This window comes from Mesoplodon densirostris, chromosome 9 (genome assembly GCF_025265405.1).
Source record: "Mesoplodon densirostris isolate mMesDen1 chromosome 9, mMesDen1 primary haplotype, whole genome shotgun sequence".
Taxonomy (NCBI): Eukaryota; Metazoa; Chordata; class Mammalia; order Artiodactyla; family Ziphiidae; genus Mesoplodon; species Mesoplodon densirostris.
Genome location: NC_082669.1, coordinates 76,889,656 through 76,914,215, shown reverse-complemented (window position 1 = coordinate 76,914,215; position 24,560 = coordinate 76,889,656). Strand labels below are relative to the sequence as shown.

Here is a 24,560-nt window from a genome sequence, read left to right as displayed (position 1 = left end):
TTTTGCCCCATCTCTCTGATCTTCAGTGTTCTCATCCTCTCTTTACCCCTGATTAGGATCCAAGTTCCTGATTAGATACATCACAACATTGTTTTGAAGGTCAAGTGAGATGATACATTGAAAAGTTGTGAGGACTGCTAAGGTCTCCATAAAACTTTTACTTTTGTGATAATGCAGCATCTGCAGTTGTAGCAGTTACCGTCGGGGCCCTTTTTCATTACAGCTTCCTCAGTCTTTGTATGAGGGACTTCTCCAGCCTCCTGAGGACACTAGACCAATGTACAAGGCAGGCTGAAGTGCCAGGACATTTATGCCCCTGAGAGCAGTCCTCAACCCATGGCCAGTGGAGTTGGTGCATTAATATCCCAGCCTCTTGCCCCTTGGTGATGCTGGTAGGTGTGGCACACCTCTAAGAAGTGTCCTATGCAGTCTCCCAGAGGTCCTCAGTAAGCTAAGCCCCATAGTAGTAACTTCATTAATGCACAGTTTTGTGTTCCATTTTATGTTTTACTTCCTCAATTCCTGAACTGGTATTTCCTGGGTTTACCTCGCAAACAAATGACCTGCCCTTAAATTCTTATCTTAAGGTCTGTCTCTGGTGGAACTCAACCTAAGACCCTAGTTCTAATGGTCTTTCAAAAAGTATATGTGCAGCTAGCTCACCGATGACATGTTAGAATTCTCTGGCTTTATCGCCCAGCCTTAGTCCTGGATGGAACTAAGTCTATTTTGCCTCCTGATTGCTGGGACTTAGTGTATTTAGTGTTAACTTTCTGAGAGGTGGTCTCCAAGTAATTCTGGCCACACCCACCATACCCTGAGAGACCATGTACCTTATAGAAGGGCCAGCTGAAACATGAGTCAAGCAGACGGAGATTAAATATCACCATTATTGCTAATAAAGATGATACTGGAGAATGTGGCTTGTAGCTGTGGGCAAGTGAGCTTTCTAACACTGAACCCCAAAGTCAGGCAGACTTACCTACGTAGTCATAGAGAGTGTTGGACAACTGAAGGCTTCAACTGCCCTGGCAGAGCCTGCCAGTCTAAAGTTTGCAGATAGTAGGAGCAGAACAGGATGTGTTCTGTATGCAGAGACAGATCCCAAAGAGAAAAAGGAGGAAGGGGCTGAGTCACACATGCCAAGCTCCTGTTCTCCCATTCCTCCCTTTTAGAAATGAGAGGGGCCAGAAAGAAACCCAGAATGTTATTGTAATGGATTCCTTTCTCATGGAAACAAGATGCTAGGGGAAAGGAGTTCCCCTTTTCCCACATTCCCCAGGTTTGTGTTCTCTTAACTCCTCAGGCTTGACCATTAAACTCCAGGCCAACTGAGAGTGTGCCTGTCTCCCCTGCAGGAGATCAACAATCTAGGATGACAGTGCAGCCCTTACCATGAGCACATCCCCGACCCCTCCCGCCCAAACACCAACTACTCTTCCTTCGTGTGTTCTCCTGAGCCTGGTGGTGAAGAGGGTAGCTATTGCCCTCAGAAGACAATTTATCGACTGAAGGCCACGCTGAACTCCAGCTGAAAGCTCCCCGTTCACTTTTCATTCTAAATTACATCTAACCATGTTGTTTAGAACAGTCTATCAGAGGTTCTGCAAAGAGATTATATGACACTGTAAAGATGCTTCAATAAAAAACATTCCAGTAAAATACTGATGTCCCCAATTTAAAAATAACCCCTCTACCATTATGAATTTCCCAGGGAGAAATTAAAGTTCTAAGATTAGATTCTCTTGTCTGCTTGAGTTAAAGTTAAAAGGCATTAAAGTCTAAAACTCATCCTTCCCAATTTCTGATTCTGCTCGTTCTGAACCAGAGGGGTTCTTCATACCTGAAGAGCACTGTGGTTCTTAGAGCAGCCTGGACAGGGTCTCACTAGAACCACTAGTGTGGTTTTTTTCAGAGTCTCAGAAGTTAAACACCAAATTTCTGTTACACCTCACTTTTTAAAGAGTATCATCAAAGCACTCAACACCAACAAAATTAAACAACAGAAAAAAACCCAATAACAAGATTTTCAAGTAATTATCAAGACAAAGTGGTGCTCCCAGAACCTTGCACTTTCCATAAAACAGACAGTGAAATCGTGATTTGGGCTTCACCAGGATGCTAGTCCATCTGTGTAAGTTACCTGAAATCCTTGATCCATAAACAAACTCAACTAGGAGGAAGCTCCCTCAAGAAGTTAATGTCGGCAACATGTTTTATCATTCCTATGGGAAGAATCAACACATATTTCTCTCAGGGTGACATATGAGACTGTAGGAGGTCAGAATACACCATCCCAATACAGGCCACTCTGGCATAAGGATTATTTTGAGCTGAAGGCAACTCAGAAAAAACAGGCACAGGATGAGCTCTCTGCTGTCCCCTATCTTTTGGAAAATAAGATCACAAATTCCCCTTGTGAAGGTGTCTCCCCACTGCCACCCCACCCCACCACTATCCATGGGAAGGGAGTAACAACTTCCAGTGATACAGGAGACAGGATGGCCCCACGAGAGTCTACACAAACAAACCTTACCAACTAGGCTTTATCTACCATTAATTTCCCATATATTTGCTTTCCTACAATTTGCTGCCCCTAGAAGCTCGAAGTCCTTTCCATTTGTCTTGACACTTCTTTATAAATGTAACCTCTTATGTTCAAATGCTATAAAGGCCTCCAAGTTTAGCTGTTTCTTTGTAAGTTTTCTCTTTCTAGGAAGACCCCACATCATGTAAACCTTTTAACATCAAAGAAATTTGTATCTTTTCTCATATTAATATGTCTGTTGTCAGATTATTTTGCAGACCCAGCCAGAGAACCTAAGAGGGCAGAAGAGAATTTTCTTCCCCAAAAGATTTTTACACTCTTGCAAAGTTTAGAAATAGCAGTGATGGCAAGCCCAGTCATTAGTCTGTTTTGAGATCTTTCTCTCCCCTCTTGAACCTTTTAAACAAAAATTGATTTATTTATGTTGGTTATGCTGGGTCTTAGTTGCAGCTCCAGGGGTCCTTAGTTGCAGCATGTGAACTCTTAGCTGTAGGGATCTAGTTCCCTGACCAGGGACTGAACCTGGACCCCTGCATAGGTAGCATGGAGTCTTATCCTCTGTGCCATCAGGGAAGTCCCTCTCTCATCTTGAATCTTAAACACCTCTTATCTTCCATTTCCCCTTTGAGCCCTCTGTCTCCAACATTCCCTGATCCATGGAACCTGGGCTCTAAATAATGACACAGTGGCTCCTGCTGTTGCCTTTTGTTGTGAAATTGCTTGGGCATGTGAAGCCTGCCATGCAAGGTGAGTTTCTCCTTTATTTCCTCATTTGTTTCAGCTGGAAAACATCCTCAGCAGATTCCTGAACTAAAGCTGTTGTCGACATTTCTGCAGCTTGAATCTCTAGGTGTGTTAGGATTAGTTTTGGATATGAATGACAGAAAACCCAAAATAACAGGGGGAAGGTTGAAGTTTATTCTGCTCACATAAATGTCTAGGTCAGCATTCCAGTGCTGGTGTACCCTTCCACAGTGTCAGGGATCCAGATTCCGTTGACACTGTTGCCCCACCATGCGTGGCTTGGACCTCATTGTCTCATATGCAGAACATCTACATCCTAAGTGACATAAGGTAGGAAAGGATGTAAGTAAAGCAAACAGTGCTTGTGTCCAGTTTCTTAAGGAAGACACATGAGTTCAGGCATACCTTGAAGATACTGCAGGCTTGGTTCCAGACTACTGCAACAAAGCAAGTATCTCAACAAAGCAAGTCACACAAATTTTTTTGATTTCCCAGTGCATATAAAAGTTATGCTTACACTATACTGTAGTCTATTAAGTGTTCCATAGTGTTATATCTAAATAAACAATGTACATACCTTAATTTAAAAAGTTTATTGCTAAAAAATGCTAACCATCATCTGAGCCTTCAGTGAACTGTAAATTTTCTGCTGGTGGAGGGTCTTGCCTTGATGTTGATGGTGGCTGCTGAAGGCTGGGGTGGCCATGGCAGTTTCTTAAAATAAGACAACAATGAAGTTTGACTCATTGATTGACTCTTCCTTTTATGAATGATTTCTCTGTAGCACGCATGCTGTTTGATAGCATTTTATCCACAGAACTTCTTTCAAAATTGGAGTCAGGGGCTTCCCTGGTGGCGCAGTGGTTAAGAATCCACCTGCCAAGGCAGGGGAGCTGGGTTCGAGCCCTGGTCTGGGAAGATCCCACATGTCGCGGAGCAACTAAGCCCGTGCGCCACAACTACTGAGCCTTCGCTCTAGAGCCTGCAAGCCACAACTACTGAGCCTGTGTGCCACAACTACTGAAGCCCGCACACCTAGAGCCCATGCTTCGCAACAAGAGAAGCCACCGCAATGAGAAGCCCACACACCACAACGAAGGGTAGTCCCTGCTCACCACAATTAGAGAAAGCCTGTGTGCAGCAACGAAGGCCCGACGCAGCCATAAATAAATAAACAAATTTATTAAAAAAAATTGGAGTCAATCCTCTCAAACGCTGCTGCTGCTTTATGAACTAAGTTTATGTAATATTCTAAATCCTTTATCAACCTTGCTGTTTTATGAACTAAGTTTATGTACTCTAAGTCCTTTGTTGTCATTTCAACCATCTTCACAGCATCTTCACCGGGAGTAGACTCCATCTCAAGAAACCACTTTCATTGTTCATCCTTAAGAAGTAACTCTGCATCCATTCAAGGTTTATATGAGATTGTGGCAATTCAGTCACATCTTCAGGCTCCACTTTTAGTTCTAGTTGTCTTGCTATTTCCACCATATCTGCAGTTACTTCCTCCGCTGAAGTCCCAAACTCCTCAAACTCATCCTTGAGGACTGGAATCAACTTCTTTCAGTCTCCTGTTAATGCTGATATTTTGACCTCTTCCCGTAAATCACAAATACTCTTAGTGATGTCTAGAATGCTGAATCCTTTCCAGAAGGTTTTCAACTGGCTTTGCCCAGACACATTAGAAGAATCACCACCTATGGCTGCTATAGCCTTAGAAAGTGTATTTCTTAATAATAAGACTTTAAAGTTGAAATGACTCTTTGATCCATGGGCTGCAGAATGGATGTTGTATTAGCAGGCATGAAAACAACATTAATCTGATTGCACATCTCCATCAGAGATCTTGGGTGAACAGGTGCACTGTCAACAAACAGTAATATATATATATATTTTGCAGTACGTGGGCCTCTCACTGTTGCGGCCTCTCCCGTTGAGGAGCACAGGCTCCGGACGCGCAGGCTCAGCGGCCATGGCTCACGGGCCCAGCCGCTCTGTGGCATGTGGGATCTTCCCGGACCGGGGCACGAACCTGTGTCTGCTGCATCGGCAGGCAGACTCTCAACCACTGCGCCACCAGGGAAGCCCAACAGTAATATTTTGAAAGGAATCTTTTTTTCTGAGCAGATCTAAACAGTGGGCTTAAAATACTCAGTAAACCATGTTGTAAACAGATGTGCTGTCATGCAGGCTTTGTTGTTCCATTTACAGAGCACAGGCAGAGTAGACTTAGCATAATTATTTTTTAAAAAAAATAAATTTATTTATTTTTGGCTGCATTGGGTCTTTGTTGCTGTGTGTGGGCTTTCTCTAGTTGCGGCAAGCAGGGGCTACTCTTCGTTGTGGTGTGCGGGCTTCTCATTGAGGTGGCTTCTCTTGTTGCAGAGCACAAGCCCTAGGTGCGTGGGCTTCAGTAGTTGTGGCACGCAGGCTCAGTAGTTGTGGCACACGGGCTTAGTTGCTCCGCGGCATGTGGGATCTTCCGGACCAGGGCTCAAACCCGTGTCCCCTGCATTGACAGGCAGATTCTTAACCACTGAGCCGCCAGAGAAGCTCAGACTTAGCATAATTCTTAAGGGCCCTACAATTTTGGGAATGGTAAATGAGCAATGGCTTCAACTTAAAGTCACCTGCTGCATTAAGCCCTAACAGGAGAGTCGGCCTGTCCTTTGGAGCTTTGAAGCGAGGCATTAACTTCTATGAAAGTCTAGATGGCATCTTCTTCCAATAGAAGGCTGTTTTGTCTACATTGAAAATCTGTTGTTTGGTATAGCCACCTTCATAAATTATCTTAGCTAGATCTCCTGGATAACTTGCTGCAGCTTCTCTATTACCACTTGCTGCTTCACCTTGTACTTTTATGTTATGAAGATGGCTTCTTTGCTTAAACTTCATGAACCAACTTCTGCTAGCTTCAAACTTTTCTCCTGTAGCTTCCTCTCCTCTGTCAGCCTTCAGAGAACTGAAGAGAGTTAGGGCCTTGCTGTGGATCAGGCTTTGGCTTAACGGAATGTTGTGGCTTATTTGATCTTCTATCCAGACCATTAAAACTTTCTCCACATCAGCAATAAGGCTGTTTTGCTTTATTATGCATGTGTTCACTGGAGTAGCACTTTTAATTTCCTTGAAGAACTATCCCTTTGCAGTCACAACTTGACTGTTTGGTATAAGAGGCCTAGCTTTTGGTCTCTCTCACCTTCCAACATGCCTTCCTCATTAAGCTTAATCATTTCTAGCTTTTGATTTAAAGCAGCAAATGTATGACTCTTCTTTTCACTTGAACACTTAGAGGCCATTGTAGGGCTCTTCACTGGCCTAAGTTCAGTATTGTTGTGTTTTAGGGAATAGGGAGGCCTGAAGAGAGGGAGAGAGATGAGCTGGTTTGGGGTGCTCATGGCACCCCAAAACAATGACAACAGTAACATCAAAGATCAATGATCACAGATCACCATAACATATATAGTAATAATGAAAAAGTTTGAAATACTGTGAGAATTACCAAAATGTGAGGGACACGAAGTGAGCAAATGCTGGTGGAGAAACGGCACGGATAAACTTGCTTGACGCCGGGTTGCCACCAACCTTCAGTTTGTAAAAAACACAGCATCTGAAAAATGCAATACAGCAAAGTGCCAATAAAACAAGGTATGTCTATACCCTGAACTACCAGAGAGGCTGAGAAATGTAGTCTTCATTCTAGGCAGCCATATACCCAACTAAACTTATTATTATTAAAGACATATATAAATACTGGGGGCAACTGGACTACCAGAATAATTGCACTGGTGAGGACACATACTTCTGGCGAGCCCTCCTCAGCACACCACCTTCTCCTGCTTTTGACTGGTCCAGCCTCCAGCAGTATTCCTCTCTGCTCTGCCTTTTCCAGCAATAGTGGATATGTCCTAGGGCTCGATTTCCCTCTACACCTTTCTGGGAGGAACAGCTGAGTTGGTCACAGTATAATTTATTTCTTAAGTTGTTCCCTTTCCTTCCCTAACACATATAGGCCTAACAGTATTTGTAGGATCTGATGCTTCCTTCCTTCTTTTTTTTTCTTAAGCTTTCTCTCCTTTCTGGCCCAGATAATGTTACCTTTCTCATCTAGATTTTGTCTAACGGGGTCTTCTGTTCTGAGAGATAAGCCACTAGGTTCTGGTCTGTCAAAGGCAACTACTGTCCAAAAAAAATCTTGAGCACTCTCACTTTTCCGAGTGAGATAATCAGCGTGTATTTTCTGACTGGGCCGACAGCCAATCCAGGGTTGGATTCCATTTATCACTGCCCTGCTCACTCTATTATGCTTCAGCTTTCTTGCTGCCCTCCTTTAGAGTCTTACTGCTCAGAATCTCAGGTGTGCCCACTCTGGGCACAGGCAGCACTAACGTCCTTACCTACAATCACAGCGACAACTGGACACTCATTCAATACCCCCCAAACAGTCTACTTGCATTTGACTGCTATTCCCCTCTCAAATGCTCCAGACTTTCAGGTACACTTGGCACCACTGTCCCAGTCTTTAAGGTGCAATTCCCCACTGGTTCTTCCCAAGGAGTCTCTGTGTGGCTCTAAGAGAGCACTTTGCCAGTAGTGGCCTGTATCCGTGCTCCCTCTGGGACAGTCAGTACAGTTTGCTGAGACTTTGCTTATATTCTTGTTCCATTTCTTTGGAACTAAGTTATTATTTCTGTCCTTATGGTCCAGATGATCCCCCCCAAATATCTACCAACCTAAGAAAAAACCTCTTAAATGAATGAAACTCCAAGTATAGTATCATGTCCCTTTTATCTTCTTTCATTTTTCCTTTAATATCTGTTGGATCTGTTCTCTAAAATCTCAACTTTATCTCCAAAAACGCTTTCTCCTTCTCAAGCTTAATTACTCATTTATTTTGTTCTCATCCTGTCATTGCTCCTGTTCTAAGACTGAAGCATATTCTAGAAACACCCCAGACATTCCTTGATTTTCCGAACAAATCTGATTCCTAGAGACACAAGTTTCTAGGCACAGGACTAACTGCCTTCTTGATCTTTGGTTTTAAAACAACTTAATTGTGTCTTTAACTTCGGTAGCTTTTTCATTAAATAAAGGCTCCCATTTATTGTTTGCTGGTTTTCAATGAAAAGCATTGTACGGGTGTCTGCACAGCTCAAGGCTTGGATTCTAAAGTGTTGGCCACAGCTCATATAATTTACAAATCCAGTCAATTTTGGATCACATGGTGGGGGATTACTCTTGAGATTCTGGACAGGCTGTACCACATGACTTCAAGATTAGTCTTGGTGCACTGCCTATATAGGCTTGCATTAACAGTTGAAAACTAGAACTTCAGACTCCAGTGCTCTCTAGTACACGTGCTGTGTAAAGTACTCATTTGTAAAGAAATGATAGAAGATCACCATTTTGCAAGTTCTAAAAAAAATTCTAGATAACATAAACCAGTGGATAATAAAATGGTTTGACGGGGAACTTTATAATGATGCACCAGACTGACAGCACCTGAATGCACTGATCAATTGTGACATCTCTAAAAGTGGCACATCAGATATCATGTGCCTGATGTGATGTGAGAGAAAGCACACATCTCTTATGAATTAGTTTTGTAAAAATTTTTTTGAACACAAATTTTTAATGGAGCTTCTAGATCTACCAGTTTGCAGGAAAAATTGGTGATAGAGGAACATGTTAAATGACACAAAGAGGATATGCTATCCAAATTCAGAAAGTGAGAAACATGACCTAATTTCTTTAACAAGTAAGTGGCAGTTAAAATGAAAGGGAGCATAAACTGTTACACATAAGATCCTTAAGGACCATACCAACCAAATGCAAAGTATGTATCTCACTAGAATCCTGATTTAAGCAAACCAAGTAAAAAGACATCTTGAAAAATTTTTTTAAATCTATTTTTACTTATAGAAAAGTTGCCATAGTACAAAGAATTCCCACATACCCTTCACTTTGATTTCCCCAAATGTTAACATCTTATTGCATCTACTTTATCATTCTCTCTATATATACATACCCATATTAGGTGTGTGTGTGTGTGTTTTTTTTCTTTTTTTTGTTTGGGCTGCGCTGCATGGCATGCAGGATCTTAGTTCCCCGACCAGGGATCAAAGCCGGGCCCCTGGGTTTCCCTGGGGCACAGTGGTTAAGAATCTGCTTGCCAATGCAGGGGACATGGGTTTGAGCCCTGCTCCGGGAAGATCTCCCATGCCGCGGAGCAACTAAGCCCATACGCCACAACTACTGAGGCTGTGCTCTACAGCCTGCGAGCCACAACTACTGACCCCAGGTGCCACAACTACTGAAGCCTGCGTGCCTAGAGCCCGTGCTCTGCAACAACAGTAGACACCACAATGAGAAGCCTGCACACCACAACGAAGAGTAGCCCTCCGCTCGCCACAACTAGAGAAAGCCCACGCACAGCAACAAAGACCCAGTGCAGCCAAAAAAAAAAAAAAAAAAAAAAAAAAAAGCCAGGGCCCTTGCAGTGGAAGCCCAGAATCCTAACCACTGGACTGCCAGGGAATTCCCCATATTAGTTTTCTTTTTTTTTTTTTTTTTTTTTGCGATACGCGGGCCTCTCACTGTTGTGGCCTTTCCTGTTGCGGAGCACAGGCTCCAGATGCGCAGGCTCAGCGGCCATGGCTCACGGGCCCAGCTGCTCTGCAGCATGTGGGATCCTCCTGGACTGGGGCACGAACCCGTGTCCCCTGCATCGGCAGGCGGACTCTCAACCACTGCGCCACCAGGGAAGCCCCCCCATATTAGTTTTTTATTGCCAACAAAGTGCTCCTTTACCCTTAACAACTTCACTGTATATTTTCTAAAGACAAGAACATTCCTACACGTACTACAGTACAATTGCTGAAATCTGGAAATTAATATGAATACCATAACATTTACTACAGACCTTACTCAAATTTTGCTAATTGTCCCACTAATTTCTTTTACAGCAGAAGAAAACCATATTTTCTTGGTCCAGGATCCAATCCAGGATTACACAATGTGATACCTCTCTAGTCTTCTTTAATTTGGTACAGTTACTTCAGTCTTTGTTTTTCATGACCTTGATCTTTTGAAGAGTAAAGGCCAATTATTTGTAGACTGTCCCTCACTTGGGTTTAGTTGATGTTTCTTCAGTGTATTCACATTACACATTTTGGGGAAGAACCCTGAAAAGTGATGTTTTGTCTTCCTCATTGCATCTTATCAGGAGGCATACAGTATTTGTCCTGTAACTGGTAATGTTGTAAAAAGACACTTTTGAGACAACTAAGGAAAACTGAAAACATATGATATTAAGAAGTTATTGTTAATTTTGTTAGATGTCATAATGGTATTGTGGTTGTTTTTAAAAAAATGGTACTCATCTGTTAGCCGTATATACACTGTAGGGGAAAGAGTTTAGTAACTCCAGGTGGAAAGCAATAGTAATAATATAGTCAGATCTTGATTTTTCTGAAATAGTGTCCAATTTGTGCATCATCCAGGACTTTGACCACTGTTCCTCTCTTCTGTGGCTCCTCTTTTGGTCACTACATTCACAGCTGACCCAGTGTAGTACAGAAAGCACGTCTGTCAAATTTTGTGACTTGCTGGATGACGAAAGCCTGTGGGGAAGAGACTGAAACTACTGGTTGAAATTAGGTTTATAAATAATTTGAACATTTCACTTGTGATTTGCACATCTTCCTTATTATAGATAAATATGAGTCTAATGAAATGAGATCATTTACAATGATTACATAATAAAACTTCAGAGCCCATTACAAAAAGTCTTCGTTTTATTTAGTTTCTACTTTATTTTGGGGGAAAAAATTCATTTTTTAGAAGTTTATTTTGGACTTCCCTGGTGATGCAGTGGCTAAGAATCCGCCTGCCAAAGCAGGGGACCCGGGTTCAATCCCTGGTCCGGGAAGATCCCACATGCTGCAGAGCAACTAGGACTGTGTGCCACAACTACTGAGCCCACGTTCTAGAGCCCACGAGCCTGCGAGCCTAGAGCCCGTGCTCCGCAACAAGAGAAGCCACTGCAATGAGAAGCCCACGCACCGCAACGAAGACCCAAGACAGCCAATTAAAAAAAAAAAACAAAACTTGTTTTACCAAAGACTAATCCTTTGCTGATGTTCAAATTTAAAGTATTCTTTTGCATCTGTCTCATTGGAGAAAACATGAAACATTGCTTCTGTGGCAGTTTCTTCTAGTTTTTCAAGGACTCATGTAGTAGCAACTGGTTCAAAATACTGCTTTGTTTCAAAGCATGCAGTTTAGATGTATCTTCACTAATGATGGCGATATTTCCATTTTGTTCCTGAGCTGTCAGGTCACTTTCACTGTCAGACAGGGTACATAGCAGAGTGTCATTTTCATAGGTTGGAAAATAATACCTGAAAACAACCAAAGATATACTGAATAACCAAAACTATATATTATCCAGAAAATTTCTAGGCAGCTGAATGTACACATCACTATAATTTTGCTAGGTTTCCTTGCCAACAATTTCAACTGCATTTTGCAAAGGCTGTAAGGGAGAGAACTGAATTACTTTTACTTTGACCTTTACTGGCTGACATCAGTCTTACTAGTATCCTTCTAGCTGGCAATTCAGCCTTTGCTTGATATCTACCATAACACTTACTATGTTAAAAGGTAGCCTATTCCACTATCAGGCAACTCTAGCTATTAAATAATACCTCCTCGCATAAAGCTAAAAATGACATCTCTCTCATTTCTACTCAAAGGTCCCGGTTCTTCCCTAAGGTCAACAAAGTTCAAATACAGTTACTCTTTCATACACTGCTCCTTTTATCAGTTGTATCTGATAAAAACAATTGCTTCTGCTTGTGAGGTTTTTTCCCCCCTCCCCCAACCTAATCATCACTATTTCCTTCATTATAAATTATCAAAAATTAAAACATCTAAAGAATTTTAAGTCTATTACTCTGGTTCCTTCTCTGGACACACTTTGTAGTTAGTTCTGAAATCCAAAGGTTTTGACCTGTATGAGAAGACTTATAGGAACAGGGTCTTAGGTCAATCCAGGGCTGACCTTGCCTCTCATAAATCTGGGATTTTCTAAAGAGGAATTAAATAAAGGGATGAAATAATGGAGAAGGGCAAAGAAATGTATGTCTGGTTGAGCAGTACTCACTGTGGTTGATCCCATGTCTGTCTTTCAGGAAGCAGTGAAGTATGTTTAGCTTCTTCCATGTGAGTCCTTAAGTCTGCTTTGGACTTGAACTTCTCATGGCAGCCATAACATCTACATTGGTGAATTTGCCTCCGAATGAAATTGACTAGTTTCACTTGCTGATAGAAGTTCAGTCCTGAAAATGACAGTACATAGAATCATCAGACAACTGGTCAGACCCATTTTTGCATTTTTATAATTTTTTAAAAGAACCGCTTCTCTTTATTAACCAACCTGAAGAGGCAGTGCAGTTTTAAAGCATATTAATAGATACCAAATAATAACAGCCAATACTTATATAGGGCTTATGTGCTAGGCACTGTTCTAATCACTTTCCATGCATTATTACGTTTAATCCTCACAATATCCTATCACATAGGTGGTATTACCGTATCCACATTATACTTTAGGAAACTGTCCAAAATTGCACAGCCAGTAAGTGTAGAGCCAGGATTTGACACCAGGCTGTTGGCTCCACAGCCCATGTTCTTGACTATTAATCTATTACATATATAACATATACACGTGCCTATAAGAGCGGTAAAGTAAAGAAACATGTCCAAGAGTCTAGGAAAGTAGTCAGTGAGTTGAGGTATGGGAAGTGAGCTTTTTTTTTTTTTTTTTTTTTTTTTTGCTGTACGCGGGCCTCTCGCTGCTGTGGCCTCTCCCATTGCGGAGCACAGGCTCCAGACGCGCAGGCTCAGCGGCCATGGCTCACGGGCCCAGCCGCTCCGCGGCATGTGGGATCTTCCCGGACCGGGGCACGAACCCACGTCCCCTGCATCAGCAGGCAGACTCTCAACCACTGCACTACCAGGGAAGCCCGGAAGTGAGCTTTTTATGGTCTTGGATACATTAGCAAGTCAGTACATTATGTCTTCATGACCCTAATCTTTCTATCATAGTGATCCAATTGGGTACATCTATAATAAATAATCTAGCTACACTACCAAGCAGCGCAGTAGGTGTTTTACATACTCTATCCACTCTCTGTAACACTCTGCTGACCTGAGGCCCAACGTCACACAGCCAGTAAGTGCTAGAGCTGGAATATGAACTCTAGTGTGACTTCAAAATCCATGTTTTTTCCACTAGTCCCCACCACATTATGATAGATATTAACCATTAACTTGTATTTTATTTGAAGCAATCATATATGTAGAAAATAAAAAAGACTATATGAAATCAAAACCATATGTGAATATTATAGTTCAAAATGGTTGTGAATCACTGCTTCAGGCAGTTCTGTTGAGACCATCTGTGGAGAGACACATTTTGGCTGTGCACTCTCCAATCACAACTGTGCAACGCAGGCATCGTTTACAGGATGGTGTATAAAAAAATGCAGCATCATGGAAAACAACTTCCGAATCAAACTTACCAAGTTCTGACTTTATTTTGAGGAGATCAAATTCATGTGCATCCTAAAAAAAGGAATGAATATATCTGTGAGCATATAAATTATTTAATCTTTCAGGCTGAAGTTATAAACAGACTGCTTATTCACAGGAGTTTGAACACTGTAGAAACTCAGTCTCGGTTCATCATCTGCTTTTGAAGTCTTCGAAATCTAACTGCTTCCCCCCACATCCAACTGCTTTATAAAGCACAGTCCAAACAAGTCATGTCAATCAGTTAAAACATTTTAATTGTTCACAGCTTGTATCTACAGTCTTTATAATTTACTCTGTATGCATTCTGCAGTCTGACATAAGTGTCCTCAGTCGCTAGGTAAGATGTGGCCCTACTGTACTGTGTGTCTGGACTAGAATTATGAATATAGGTCCTTTGCTCCACAAGCAGATATGTAATTTAAAAAATTCTGCTCTTCGTTTTATGCTGTCAAATACAGTGTTTCAATCTGCAAGTTACTCTTCACTCATACCTTCCCACAAATTACATGTCTTGTTTTTCATGATGCATAGACTTATTTTTATTCTGTTCCATCCCTGCAATCGCCCATCTGGGTAAATGCTTCAACTTATAAGCTCACAGAGAATAAAGACCGTCTAACTCTCTGTGAAGGTATTCAGTGTAGCATCACAGTCAGGATAATTAAGAATTGCATGATATGTTATCACTGAAAGTAACTGAGCAGAGGTTGAGGACACCAGTCAAGGATACTGCAAAGGGAATTCTTACACAGGATAGGGGGACCAAGGCTCCTTTCAATTCAAAGATACTAGGATATTACGAGTTACATTTAAACACTGGAAACTATACACACATACTAGTGGCAACCTGTTTCAGACAAAATGACTCTGTTTTCACTTGAGTAAATGCCCATAGCTTTTTGAACACCTTTCAGGTCTTTTTAACGAATGAGAATGGAATGAACATGGGTGAAAAAGGAGAGTCTGCTCCACTATAACAGAGCTGAGTGGGGGGAGGGGAGGGAGGGCACATCAGAGTAATACAGTAATATTTTTCTATTACACTCAACTCTCTACTCCCAATATAACATAAAGATGGCCTCCAGAAAGGAAAGTGCAAACTGGAAATGTCCTCAAATTTCTTCTCTCCAAATCCTTTTAACTGAAGGAGCTGTAAGACCACACCCTGTGCCCTCTCCACCTCCATGGCTCTCCCACCCCCATTTCCCCCTGGGGCTCTGTAAACAGCAACTTTTTCTCTTCCTGCTCTCCTTGTTCACCAGCATGGGAAGCACTGGAAAAAGACTCAGAACCTGTCCATATCCTGGGTATTGTTAACCGTGGTTGCAGATCCCACAGTCTAAGCCAGAACTATCTCATAAGCATCTCAGAGGTGGGATGGCATCAGTGGTCTGTGAAATCCCAAACTAACAGTTCACCCAGGTCCAGTCAGTTGTACTTAACTGCCCTGAGTTCTAGTTCTCCTCCATGGACCTGCCCTGTCTCTTCTGTTTTGCTTATAGCACTTTTAGGAAGGGGAAAATAATTGAGAAACTAAAGGTATAAGATGATGAGGTAGCAGTTATCGTCAGCTTCTCCCTGTTGGAACAACGAAACAAAATTCAAATGAATAAAAGTGTCTCACCTCCATGTGGACATATAATTTCTCAATTGTTTCTGCTTGCTTTTCACAAAATAGGCAGACAGCAGAGAGAGGGTGTTCTTCCCAATCAGACCAGCCACTGTGTTAGAAAGAAAATAGCGAACATGGAGATTCTCTTCATTAAGAGGGCGTCCTGCACAGTGACTTGGTATTACTTTCTGCTCCCTAGGAAACCCTGCCATTCTCTTTCAACTCTGACATTTCTGTAAAGACTGTCATATCATATTATGACTTTTTGATACAGTTTTTGAAATTCAAAGTAGCACCATGAAATTAATATAAATAGCAAAAACAGGTGCTGCTCCATTTTCTTACATTTGCCTCTCCGAGCAGCTATTTCACTATGAGATCAGTGTAATGTCTTTCTGAGACAACCAGCTTTAATTTGCAGAGAAGATGTATCAGGAAATGTAAGCTCTCTCTCATTAACCATGACCACTAAGTGCGCATGCTGTGAGGTGCAGTGCTGGGAGTGTGTTTCTGCATGATAAATGGCGTATTTTAAAAAGGCAAACCTTTATCTATCATGTGGGAAATACTGATCATTTTAAATGGGGCAAGTGTTAAATTTGATGGCAAATAGAGAAATCAAAAGGCATACAGGGCCCTTTTTACCATTTTCTCCCCTCACTGCATTTATTTTTTGAGATACTGTCAACTTCTTGTCATTCTTAAACCAGGAGAACCAAAATCCCGGGAGAGACAAAAGGCTGAACAGCTTTGAATGAAAAGAGGATGAATAACAGGGAATCCTTTTAGGTTGAAAAGAATTCTTTTCAAGCTTATAATTTCAAACAAAGAGGCTGTGACTGTTTTAAGTTAGTCATCAATGGGATGAACACAGAACAAGGTTAACCTCCATTGAGTTATATTCACTACTCCAATGGCAAGCAGCATGGAGACAGAGTTCAAAGATCATATCACTTTAAAGTCTAGGGACCAATGGACTAATAAGCAAAGCACTTTGGAATGTATTTTTCTCTGAATTGTATACTACCTGTATCTTCAATGAATAGCTTTAGTAGCAAAACACTATTTAGTTGGAATAACAGCTGCTTTAGTGATTCTTATGTCCAAGTTATTTTGGTATTATTATTTTTTATTGAAGTATAGTTGATTTAAAATGCTGTGTTAGTTTCAGGTGTACAGCAAAGTGATTCAGCTTTTTACATACATATGTATAAAATCTTTTTATATACATATATATTTATATACATATATATTCTCAATCAGATTCTTTTCCATTATAGGTTATTACAAGATACTGAATATAATTCCCTGTGTTATACAGTACGGTCTTGTTGTTTACCTATTTTATATATAGGACTGTGTATCTGTTAATGCTGAACCCCTAATTTATCCCCCCTTCCCCCTTTGGTAAACATAAATTTGTTTTTTATGTCTGTGAGTCTATTTCTGTTTCGTAAGTAAGTTCATTTGTATCATTTTATTAGATTCCACATACAAGTGATATCATATGATATTTGTCTTTGTCTGACTTACTTTACTTAGTACGATAATCTCTAGGTCCATCTATATTGCTGCAAATGGTATTATATCATTCTTTTTTTTGGCTGAGTAATATTCCATTGTTTGTATACCACAAAAAGTTTATCCATTCAACTGTCCATGGACATTTAGGTTGCTTCCATGTCTTGGCTACTGTAAACAGCGCTGCCATGAGCACTGGGATGCATGTATCTTTTCTTTTTCTTTCTTTTTCTGTTTTGTTTTTGGCCACACCTCACGGCATGTGGAACTTCCCCGACCAGGAATCTTAACCACTGGACTACCAGGGAAGTCCCATTTATCTTTTCAAATTAGAGTTTTCGTCTTGTCCAGATATATGCCCAGGAGGGTGATTGTTGGATCATATGCTAACTCTATTTTTAGTTTTTTAAGGAACCTCTATACTGTTCTCCACAGTGGATGCACCAAGTTACATGCCGATCAAAACTGTAGGAGGGTTCCTTTTTCTTCATACCCTCTCCAGCATTTATTATTTGCAGACTTTTTGATGATGGCCATTCTGACTGGTATGAGGTGTCAAAGTTATTTTGAATTCAAGTTTTTGCTATATTACATGAAATGATGCATGGATTAGAGAGAGGGTTCTCTTTCTTTTTACTCTGTCTTTTCAGAATGGTAATTTTAAATCAAACTAAAGAACTGTTTTCCTTCTCTTCAACCACTGTAATTAAGTAGCATCAATAATAAGTCTTACTCTTCCTGATGATCTAGCAACTCCCGATCATCTTCTAGTTGAACTTCTTCCCAGGATTTTCCAAGTTCCTTTGTAGGAAGAACAGAGGGATTAGAGATAAACAGGAGGGGTGAAGGAGGAAGAGACGAAAGGAGAAAGTAGACACAGAACTCAAAAACAAAACAAGATAGAACCCAAACGCAAATGGTTTTAAAATAATGCAAACAGAATATATTAAAGCTGTTATTTCAGGGATAAGAAATGATAATCAAATTTTAGGATTTAGGATATATCCTAAATGGTTAGGATTTGGGATATATCCTAAATCAAACATTTAAAAATATGCAAAAATGTTTAATAATATTTTCATATGTTTTTCTTTTTGAAGAAGCAGTGATAACCTTTCAGTGAAATTCTTTTCTCTTAAATGTTAATCAGCATTTCTCAACCCTGGATCCACATAAGAATCTCTTGGGGATCTTTTAAAAAAAACCCATTAATGGGCTTCCCTGGTGGTGCAGTGGCTGAGAGTCCGCCTGCCGATGCAGGGGACACGGGTTCGTGCCCCGGTGCAGGAAGATCCCACATGCCGTGGAGCGGCTGGGCCCATGAGCCACAACTACTGAGCCTGTGCATCCAGAGTCTGTGCTCCACAACGGGAGAGGCCACAACAGTGAGAGGCCCGCGTACCGCAAAAAAAAAAACCCCCAAAAACCCACTAATATCTTTTGACAGACTCTGAAACATCTTCCTAGCTGGACTCTGTTTCTATTTGAGGTCCCCTACAGTCTATTTCCCAGACAGCAGCCACTGTGAGCTTTCTAAAGGGCACCTCCCTGTTTGTATGACCCCTCCCAGGGCTTCTCACACACTCAGAACAAAATTCAGAGGCCTTACCATGGCTTAGAAGGCCTCCATGTTCTGCCCTGGCTCCCTCTCCATCACTATGTCCCACCACTTTTTCTCTTGCTCAGCTGGCTCCAGCCAGACTGCTCTTTTGCTATACTGCTTGAACATAGCAAGCTGACTTCCACCCAGCTACTTCTGTCCTTGTCGCATTGTCTGCCTGAAGCACTGCTCCCTCACATATCCTAACATGGCTCCGTCATCCTGGTCTCTGCTTAAACACTACTACCTCTTTTTCTGACTACTCTGTCTAAAACACCCCTCCTTCAAGTTACTTTTTATTCCTCTAGGATGTTTTATTTTTCTTCAAAGCGTTGATCATACCCTGAAATCATTTTGTGTATCTATTTGTTTTCTTATTTGCTCTCTGTCTTTTCCACCAGAATGTCTGTTTGGACATAGCCTTTGTTCATTGTTACATTTCTAGAGCCGGGCACACAGTGGGTACTATAAGTATTTTTTTGAATTGAATTTTAACTGAAAACATCTAAAAAATGTGATGTCAATTTAGATCCTACCTCAAAAGGTTTCTGTAATGTGGTTAAATAGTTAATGTATAAAAAGCACATGGTACATGGTACCAGGTAATAGTAGGTACTCAAATATCTACTCAAATCCCTTTTATCTCTTACAGTTCATGGAGGAGTTCCACCCTTTTAGGGCTACGTCTGGAAAATTTAGTCATAGTTTCAGCAAAACTTTATGTAGTGATGAGAAGGAATGATTCCTTTTGGCCCAACCATGTCTCTTTTATCCCTTGAGTCCTTTCTTTCTTTCTCTTGTCCTTTCTTCTCTCTCCACTCAGTCTTCCCACCGTGCCATGCAAAAGCAGACAGTGCATTAAAGAAGGATGTAGAAACACTAGTGGGCACTTTTTCAAGCAGTTAAACTATGGCAACTGTCAAGTCCAACCTCACCTGATATAATACAGATATCCTTGTTTGATATCCTTCTTTTGGAAAAACATTCCCAGAATTCACCTCATGAACAATTTTTTTCTCTAAAAAGGTATTCATTTAACTAAAAACAAAGAACTACAAGAGCCATTATGATTTAGAGAAAATCTATCATTCATCAACTTAATGAGAGGTTTTGAAGCTGTCATTACCTATCAGCTAAATGACGCATAAACGCAGACATGCTGAGATTTACCATAACATCGTTAGAGATAGTTAATTTGGACTCTATAATGTACTTCCCAGAGCAGTCATGAAGTGTCTAAGCATTATTATGAACATCAAGAATGGCCTCACGGGCCTCCCTGGTGGCGCAGTGGTTGGGAGTCCGCCTGCCGATGCAGGGGATGCGGGTTCGTGCCCCGGTCTGGGAGGATCCCATGTGCCGCGGAGCGGCTGGGCCCGTGAGCCATGGCCGCTGGGCCTGCGCGTCCGGAGCCTGTGCTCCGCAACGGGAGAGGCCACAACAGTGAGAGGCCCGCATACAGCAAAAAGAAAAAAAAAAAAAAAAAAGAATGGCCTCACCATTGCCAACAGGATCCTCGTTAGATGGAATTTTTGGTGATGAATTAAATCTTTTATGTATTACGTAGTCTCTCTGGACTTGGACTAATATCCTGATGGGCCATTTGGGGTACTATCATTCTCAACAATACAGGCAAATGTTACTTATCAATAATTGTTTTGAGCCCAAAATGATGAAAAATATCTTTCACTGTCAAACTTCCAAACTCAAAGCATTACTTTGCAGCTTTCTCAGTATTAAGTACAACACGGGGATTTATCTAGGCAATACAGCACTAACCATTTACCATTTGAGAGGAAAATGGAACTCCGTTCATTAGAATAGGAAACAAGTGATTTGCATGTGACAGCGGCTGAGACTTTCCTAGAATGCTCTGCCTTGGTACGGTTAAATATATGACTTATTATAGGAATAAGACCCAAAGAGAAAAAAAATATAGTCTCTAATTAAGACGCTGTGCCTGCTAATGAATCATGTTAGGAAAGAAAAGAATATAAGAAAAACAAAGCTTGGAAGGCATGCCAGTAAAGATGTTCAGAACACTTCCTCAAACCTCTGCATCAGCTGGCTTATGATCAATGACAGGGTGCAAAAAAACATGGAAAAAACTTAACACGTGCTTACACAAGAAATCCACCAGAAACAGAGACAGTGTTTTAAATGTAAATATTAATAACTGCAGTAGAGAGAACTATAACAAAACTGAAAAACAGGTTAAGAGCCTACTTTTGTTACAAATGGCTTTGTGTATTTTAAAAATAAAAAAAATGTAAGTCAAAATGATAATATCACTGTAAAAATAGTTCCCTTTAGAAAATTCAGGGCTTGAAAGGTGAGCACTTTAGGAATATGTAGGTGAAGCCTCAATGATGATGTTAAGCAGTCTGCTGCCCTCTGAGGCAGGGGTATTTGAATGGGAAACTGCCGGGGACCTCGTCCCCTTAGCTTGCTTCACTCTCCACTGAACCCTTCTGTTTGTGACAAAATAAAGCAAGAACTCTAAGTAGATAATCTAGACTATGCAAAAGACCTTTAATATACTTATTTGCTAGTCTGTTAATATTAAAAAACTGATATGAGTAATTAAACATGGAAATTATTTCACCCAAGAAAGAAAAAGGAGTCTATCAATTTGCTGAGCTGAGACCAAAACAGCCTCATGTCCCGACTAGGGATTGGGACACCTTTTATGTCTCTCCCACCTTTTATGACTCTCAGAGTGTATCTTGCCAGGAATATCCTGGATGCTTCCATTACTGCTGGTCTGAAAATTCTCCTTGGAGGTGAGACACTGTGGATGCATGACTCAGTGACTACATAGATCTGCTACAGGAGAGGTTGAAACATTAACTCTGTACACACCATTACAAAGTGTTGAAATTAATGTGTTTACATGTCTGGTTCTCATACCAACCTCTAAATTCCTTGAAAGTAGTGGCTTAAATCAACCACCTGTTCTGTCATATTTTTCTTTCTGTTCCACCAGGGTCTGGTACCTAGAAGTCACTCAAACATTTGCAGAATGTATGCAGCCAATGAAATTGCTTCTGAAGGGAAGAGGATGTGAGAAACGGATGTGCAGACACCAGTTACTAACATAACAATTCAATCTTTTGCCCACATCCACATACTCGTGTCAGCCTTTTCCCTCAGAGGAATAAACAATGAATAACTCTCATTTCTTTTCTTCTTTTTTTTAGCTTTTTAAAAAACAAAGTGGGAATTCCCTGGTGGTCCAGTGGTTTGGACTCTGAACTTCCACTACCGGGGCCCTGGGTTCAATCCCTGGTCGGGGAACTAAGATCACGCAACCCGTGCAGCACGGCCAAAAAAGAAAAACAAATCTTATTGTTGGCCTCAATGGGAAAGCATATAGAGCTAAGATGGCTAAGGTTGTGGGTTAGAGCCCTTAAGGAGCTGATTAAAGTTACTTCTACCTTGACCTTGGTTCACTTTCTAGTTTGGTGTAAAAGATAATAGGCAAAAGTGTGTGAGTGTGTGGAGATCATTATGAATTTATCACCATTAATTGACCAAAAAACCCAACCCAAAGTATAAGAGGTAGGTACTACTATTATTTCAATTGTAAAAACTGAGGAAAAATGGAAGGAAACTGATGCAGAAAGCTCCAGCTACGTGACCCTGGGAAAATTACTGAACTTCTCTGTGCTGTAGTTGCCTAATCTATAAATGAGGATAATGACAAAACCTGTGTCATGAAGATGTGGTTAAGAGTAAAAGACTTAATTTAAATACCAAAGACAGTACCTGGCACATAGCAGGTACTCAAATGTTGCTAGCTAAAACCAAACCAAAAACTTCTATCGATATTACCCTAAAATGATTTAATTTTCATTTTATATGTTACTGAAGCCTTTACATTCTCTTGAAGCACTTCTCTCAAGCCATGATTCATCCCACGTGAAATCTGGGCACTCTGTGGGCAGTACAATCTAGCACACTCATCTAGAGACAGCTGGTCCTCACGGATAATTTCAGTTTTCACAGTCACACTACTTGATGCCCAGGGAATGAAGTAACGAACTTTTCTAAAAGTGACAGCAGAATTGAGTGAGCAGTTTCTTTGAAGTCTCCTCTAAAAGATAAACACCTCCAGCTATATACAATGTTCTGCTAGTCCCAAGCTCTTGACTATTAGTTTAAAAGAGCCCCAGAAGGAAGTGCTATTAAATTGCTTCCACAGCTTTCTGCAGTAGCTGAATATTTCTTAGAGTTAACACTGAAGTCCACCCCCTGTAGGATTGCGCTGGGCCCTGAAGCAGCGTTTGCTCTAGGAATTAACGACTGAGTGATTTCAAGAGAAGATTGAAAGACTCAAAGGGTGCCTTTGCCTGTAGCTAGTTGTAAAACATGTGTAGCAAACCATGGCGACCTCTCAGAGCCAAACTTCAGACACCCTTATTCCACTTGTTTCTCAAGGGGAATTTTATTTTAATATGCTAAGGATTAGTTAGAACAGGCAAAAATTCTATCCTAAAGCAGAGATTTCCAATATAATTCAGGATATTCTTGTTTCTGTCCAATACATAAAATGGCTCATTATTATCAATTATGCCTTTCGTGGCCAATGGGTTTGGATTAAAATTCTTTCAAATTGCAGAGCAAAAAACAATTTCCATTTGCTTTAGAAAAGTGTCAGAACCAGAACTCCCCATCTTTCTTTTGAGCCTTTATTAAAAAAAATTTTTTTAATTTATTTTTTTATACTGCAGGTTCTTATTAGTCATCCATTTTATACACATCAGTGTATACATGTCAATCCCAATCGCCCAATTAATCACACCACCACCCCCATCTCCCAGCCACTTTCCCCCCTTGGTGTCCATACATTTGTTCTCTACATCTGTGTCTCTATTTCTGCCCTGCAAACTGGTTCATCTGTACCATTTTACTAGATTCCACATATATGCATTAATATACGATATTTGTTTTTCTCTTTCTGATTTACTTCACTCTGTACGACAGTCTCAAGATCCATCCACGTCTCTACAAATGACCCAATTTCGTTCCTTTTTATGGCTGAGTAATATTCCATTGTACATATGTCCCACATCTTCTTTATCCATTCGTCTGTCGATGGGCATTTAGGTTGCTTCCATGACCTAGATATTGTAAATAGTGCTGCAATGAACATTGGGGTGCATGTGCTTTTTGAATTATGGTTTTCTCTGGGTATATGCCCAGTACTGGGATTGCTGGATCATATGGTAATTCTATTTTTAGTTTTCTAAGGAACCTCCATAGTGGCTGTATCAATTTACATTCCCACCAGTGCATTCCCAACAGTGCAAGAGGATTCCCTTTTCTCCACACCCTCTCCAGCATTTGTTGTTTGTAGATTTTCTGATGATGCCCATTCTAACTGGTATGAGGTGATACCTCACTGTGGTTTTGATTTGCATTTCTCTAATAATTAGTGATGTTGAGCAGCTTTTCATTTGCTTCTTGGCCATCTGTATGTGTTCTTTGGAGAAATGTCTATTTAGGTCTTCTGCCCATTTTTGGACTGGGGTGTTTGTTTTTTTAATATTGAGCTGCATGAGCTGTTTATATATTTTGGAGATTAATCCTTTGTCCATTGATTCGTTTGCAAATATTTTCTCCCATTATGAGGGTTGTCTTTACGTCTTGTTTATGGTTTCCTTTGCTGTGCAAAAGCTCTGAAGTTTCATTAGGTCCCATTTATTTTTGTTTTTATTTCCATTACTCTAGGAGGTGGATCAAAAATGATCTTGCTGTGATTTATGTCAAAGAGTGTTCTTCTTATGTTTTGCTCTAAGAGTTTTATAGTTTCTGGGGTTACATTTAGGTCTCTAATCCATTTTGAGTTTATTTTTGTGTATGCTGTTAGGGAGTGTCCTAATTTCATTCTTTTACATGTAGCTGTCCAGTTTTCCCACCATCACTTATTGAAG

The 24,560-nt window shown here is 40.7% G+C and overlaps 1 protein-coding gene across 3 annotated transcripts in view; it reads right to left on the bottom strand.

The window, feature by feature from the left end:
- Nucleotides 1-11,082: 11,082 nt before the first annotated feature.
- Nucleotides 11,083-24,560, bottom strand: part of ZNF277 (zinc finger protein 277) — a 117,306-nt gene continuing 103,828 nt past the window's right edge. For all 3 annotated transcript variants that reach the window (XM_060108679.1, XM_060108680.1, XM_060108682.1), the window contains 5 exons: nucleotides 17,758-17,825; nucleotides 15,516-15,612; nucleotides 13,879-13,921; nucleotides 12,459-12,633; nucleotides 11,083-11,694 (listed from right to left, as the gene is read on the bottom strand). In XM_060108679.1, the coding sequence (XP_059964662.1) occupies nucleotides 11,508-11,694; nucleotides 12,459-12,633; nucleotides 13,879-13,921; nucleotides 15,516-15,612; nucleotides 17,758-17,825 (570 nt within the window). In that variant the 3' untranslated portion in view covers nucleotides 11,083-11,507. The remainder of the gene's footprint in view (nucleotides 11,695-12,458; nucleotides 12,634-13,878; nucleotides 13,922-15,515; nucleotides 15,613-17,757; nucleotides 17,826-24,560) is intronic.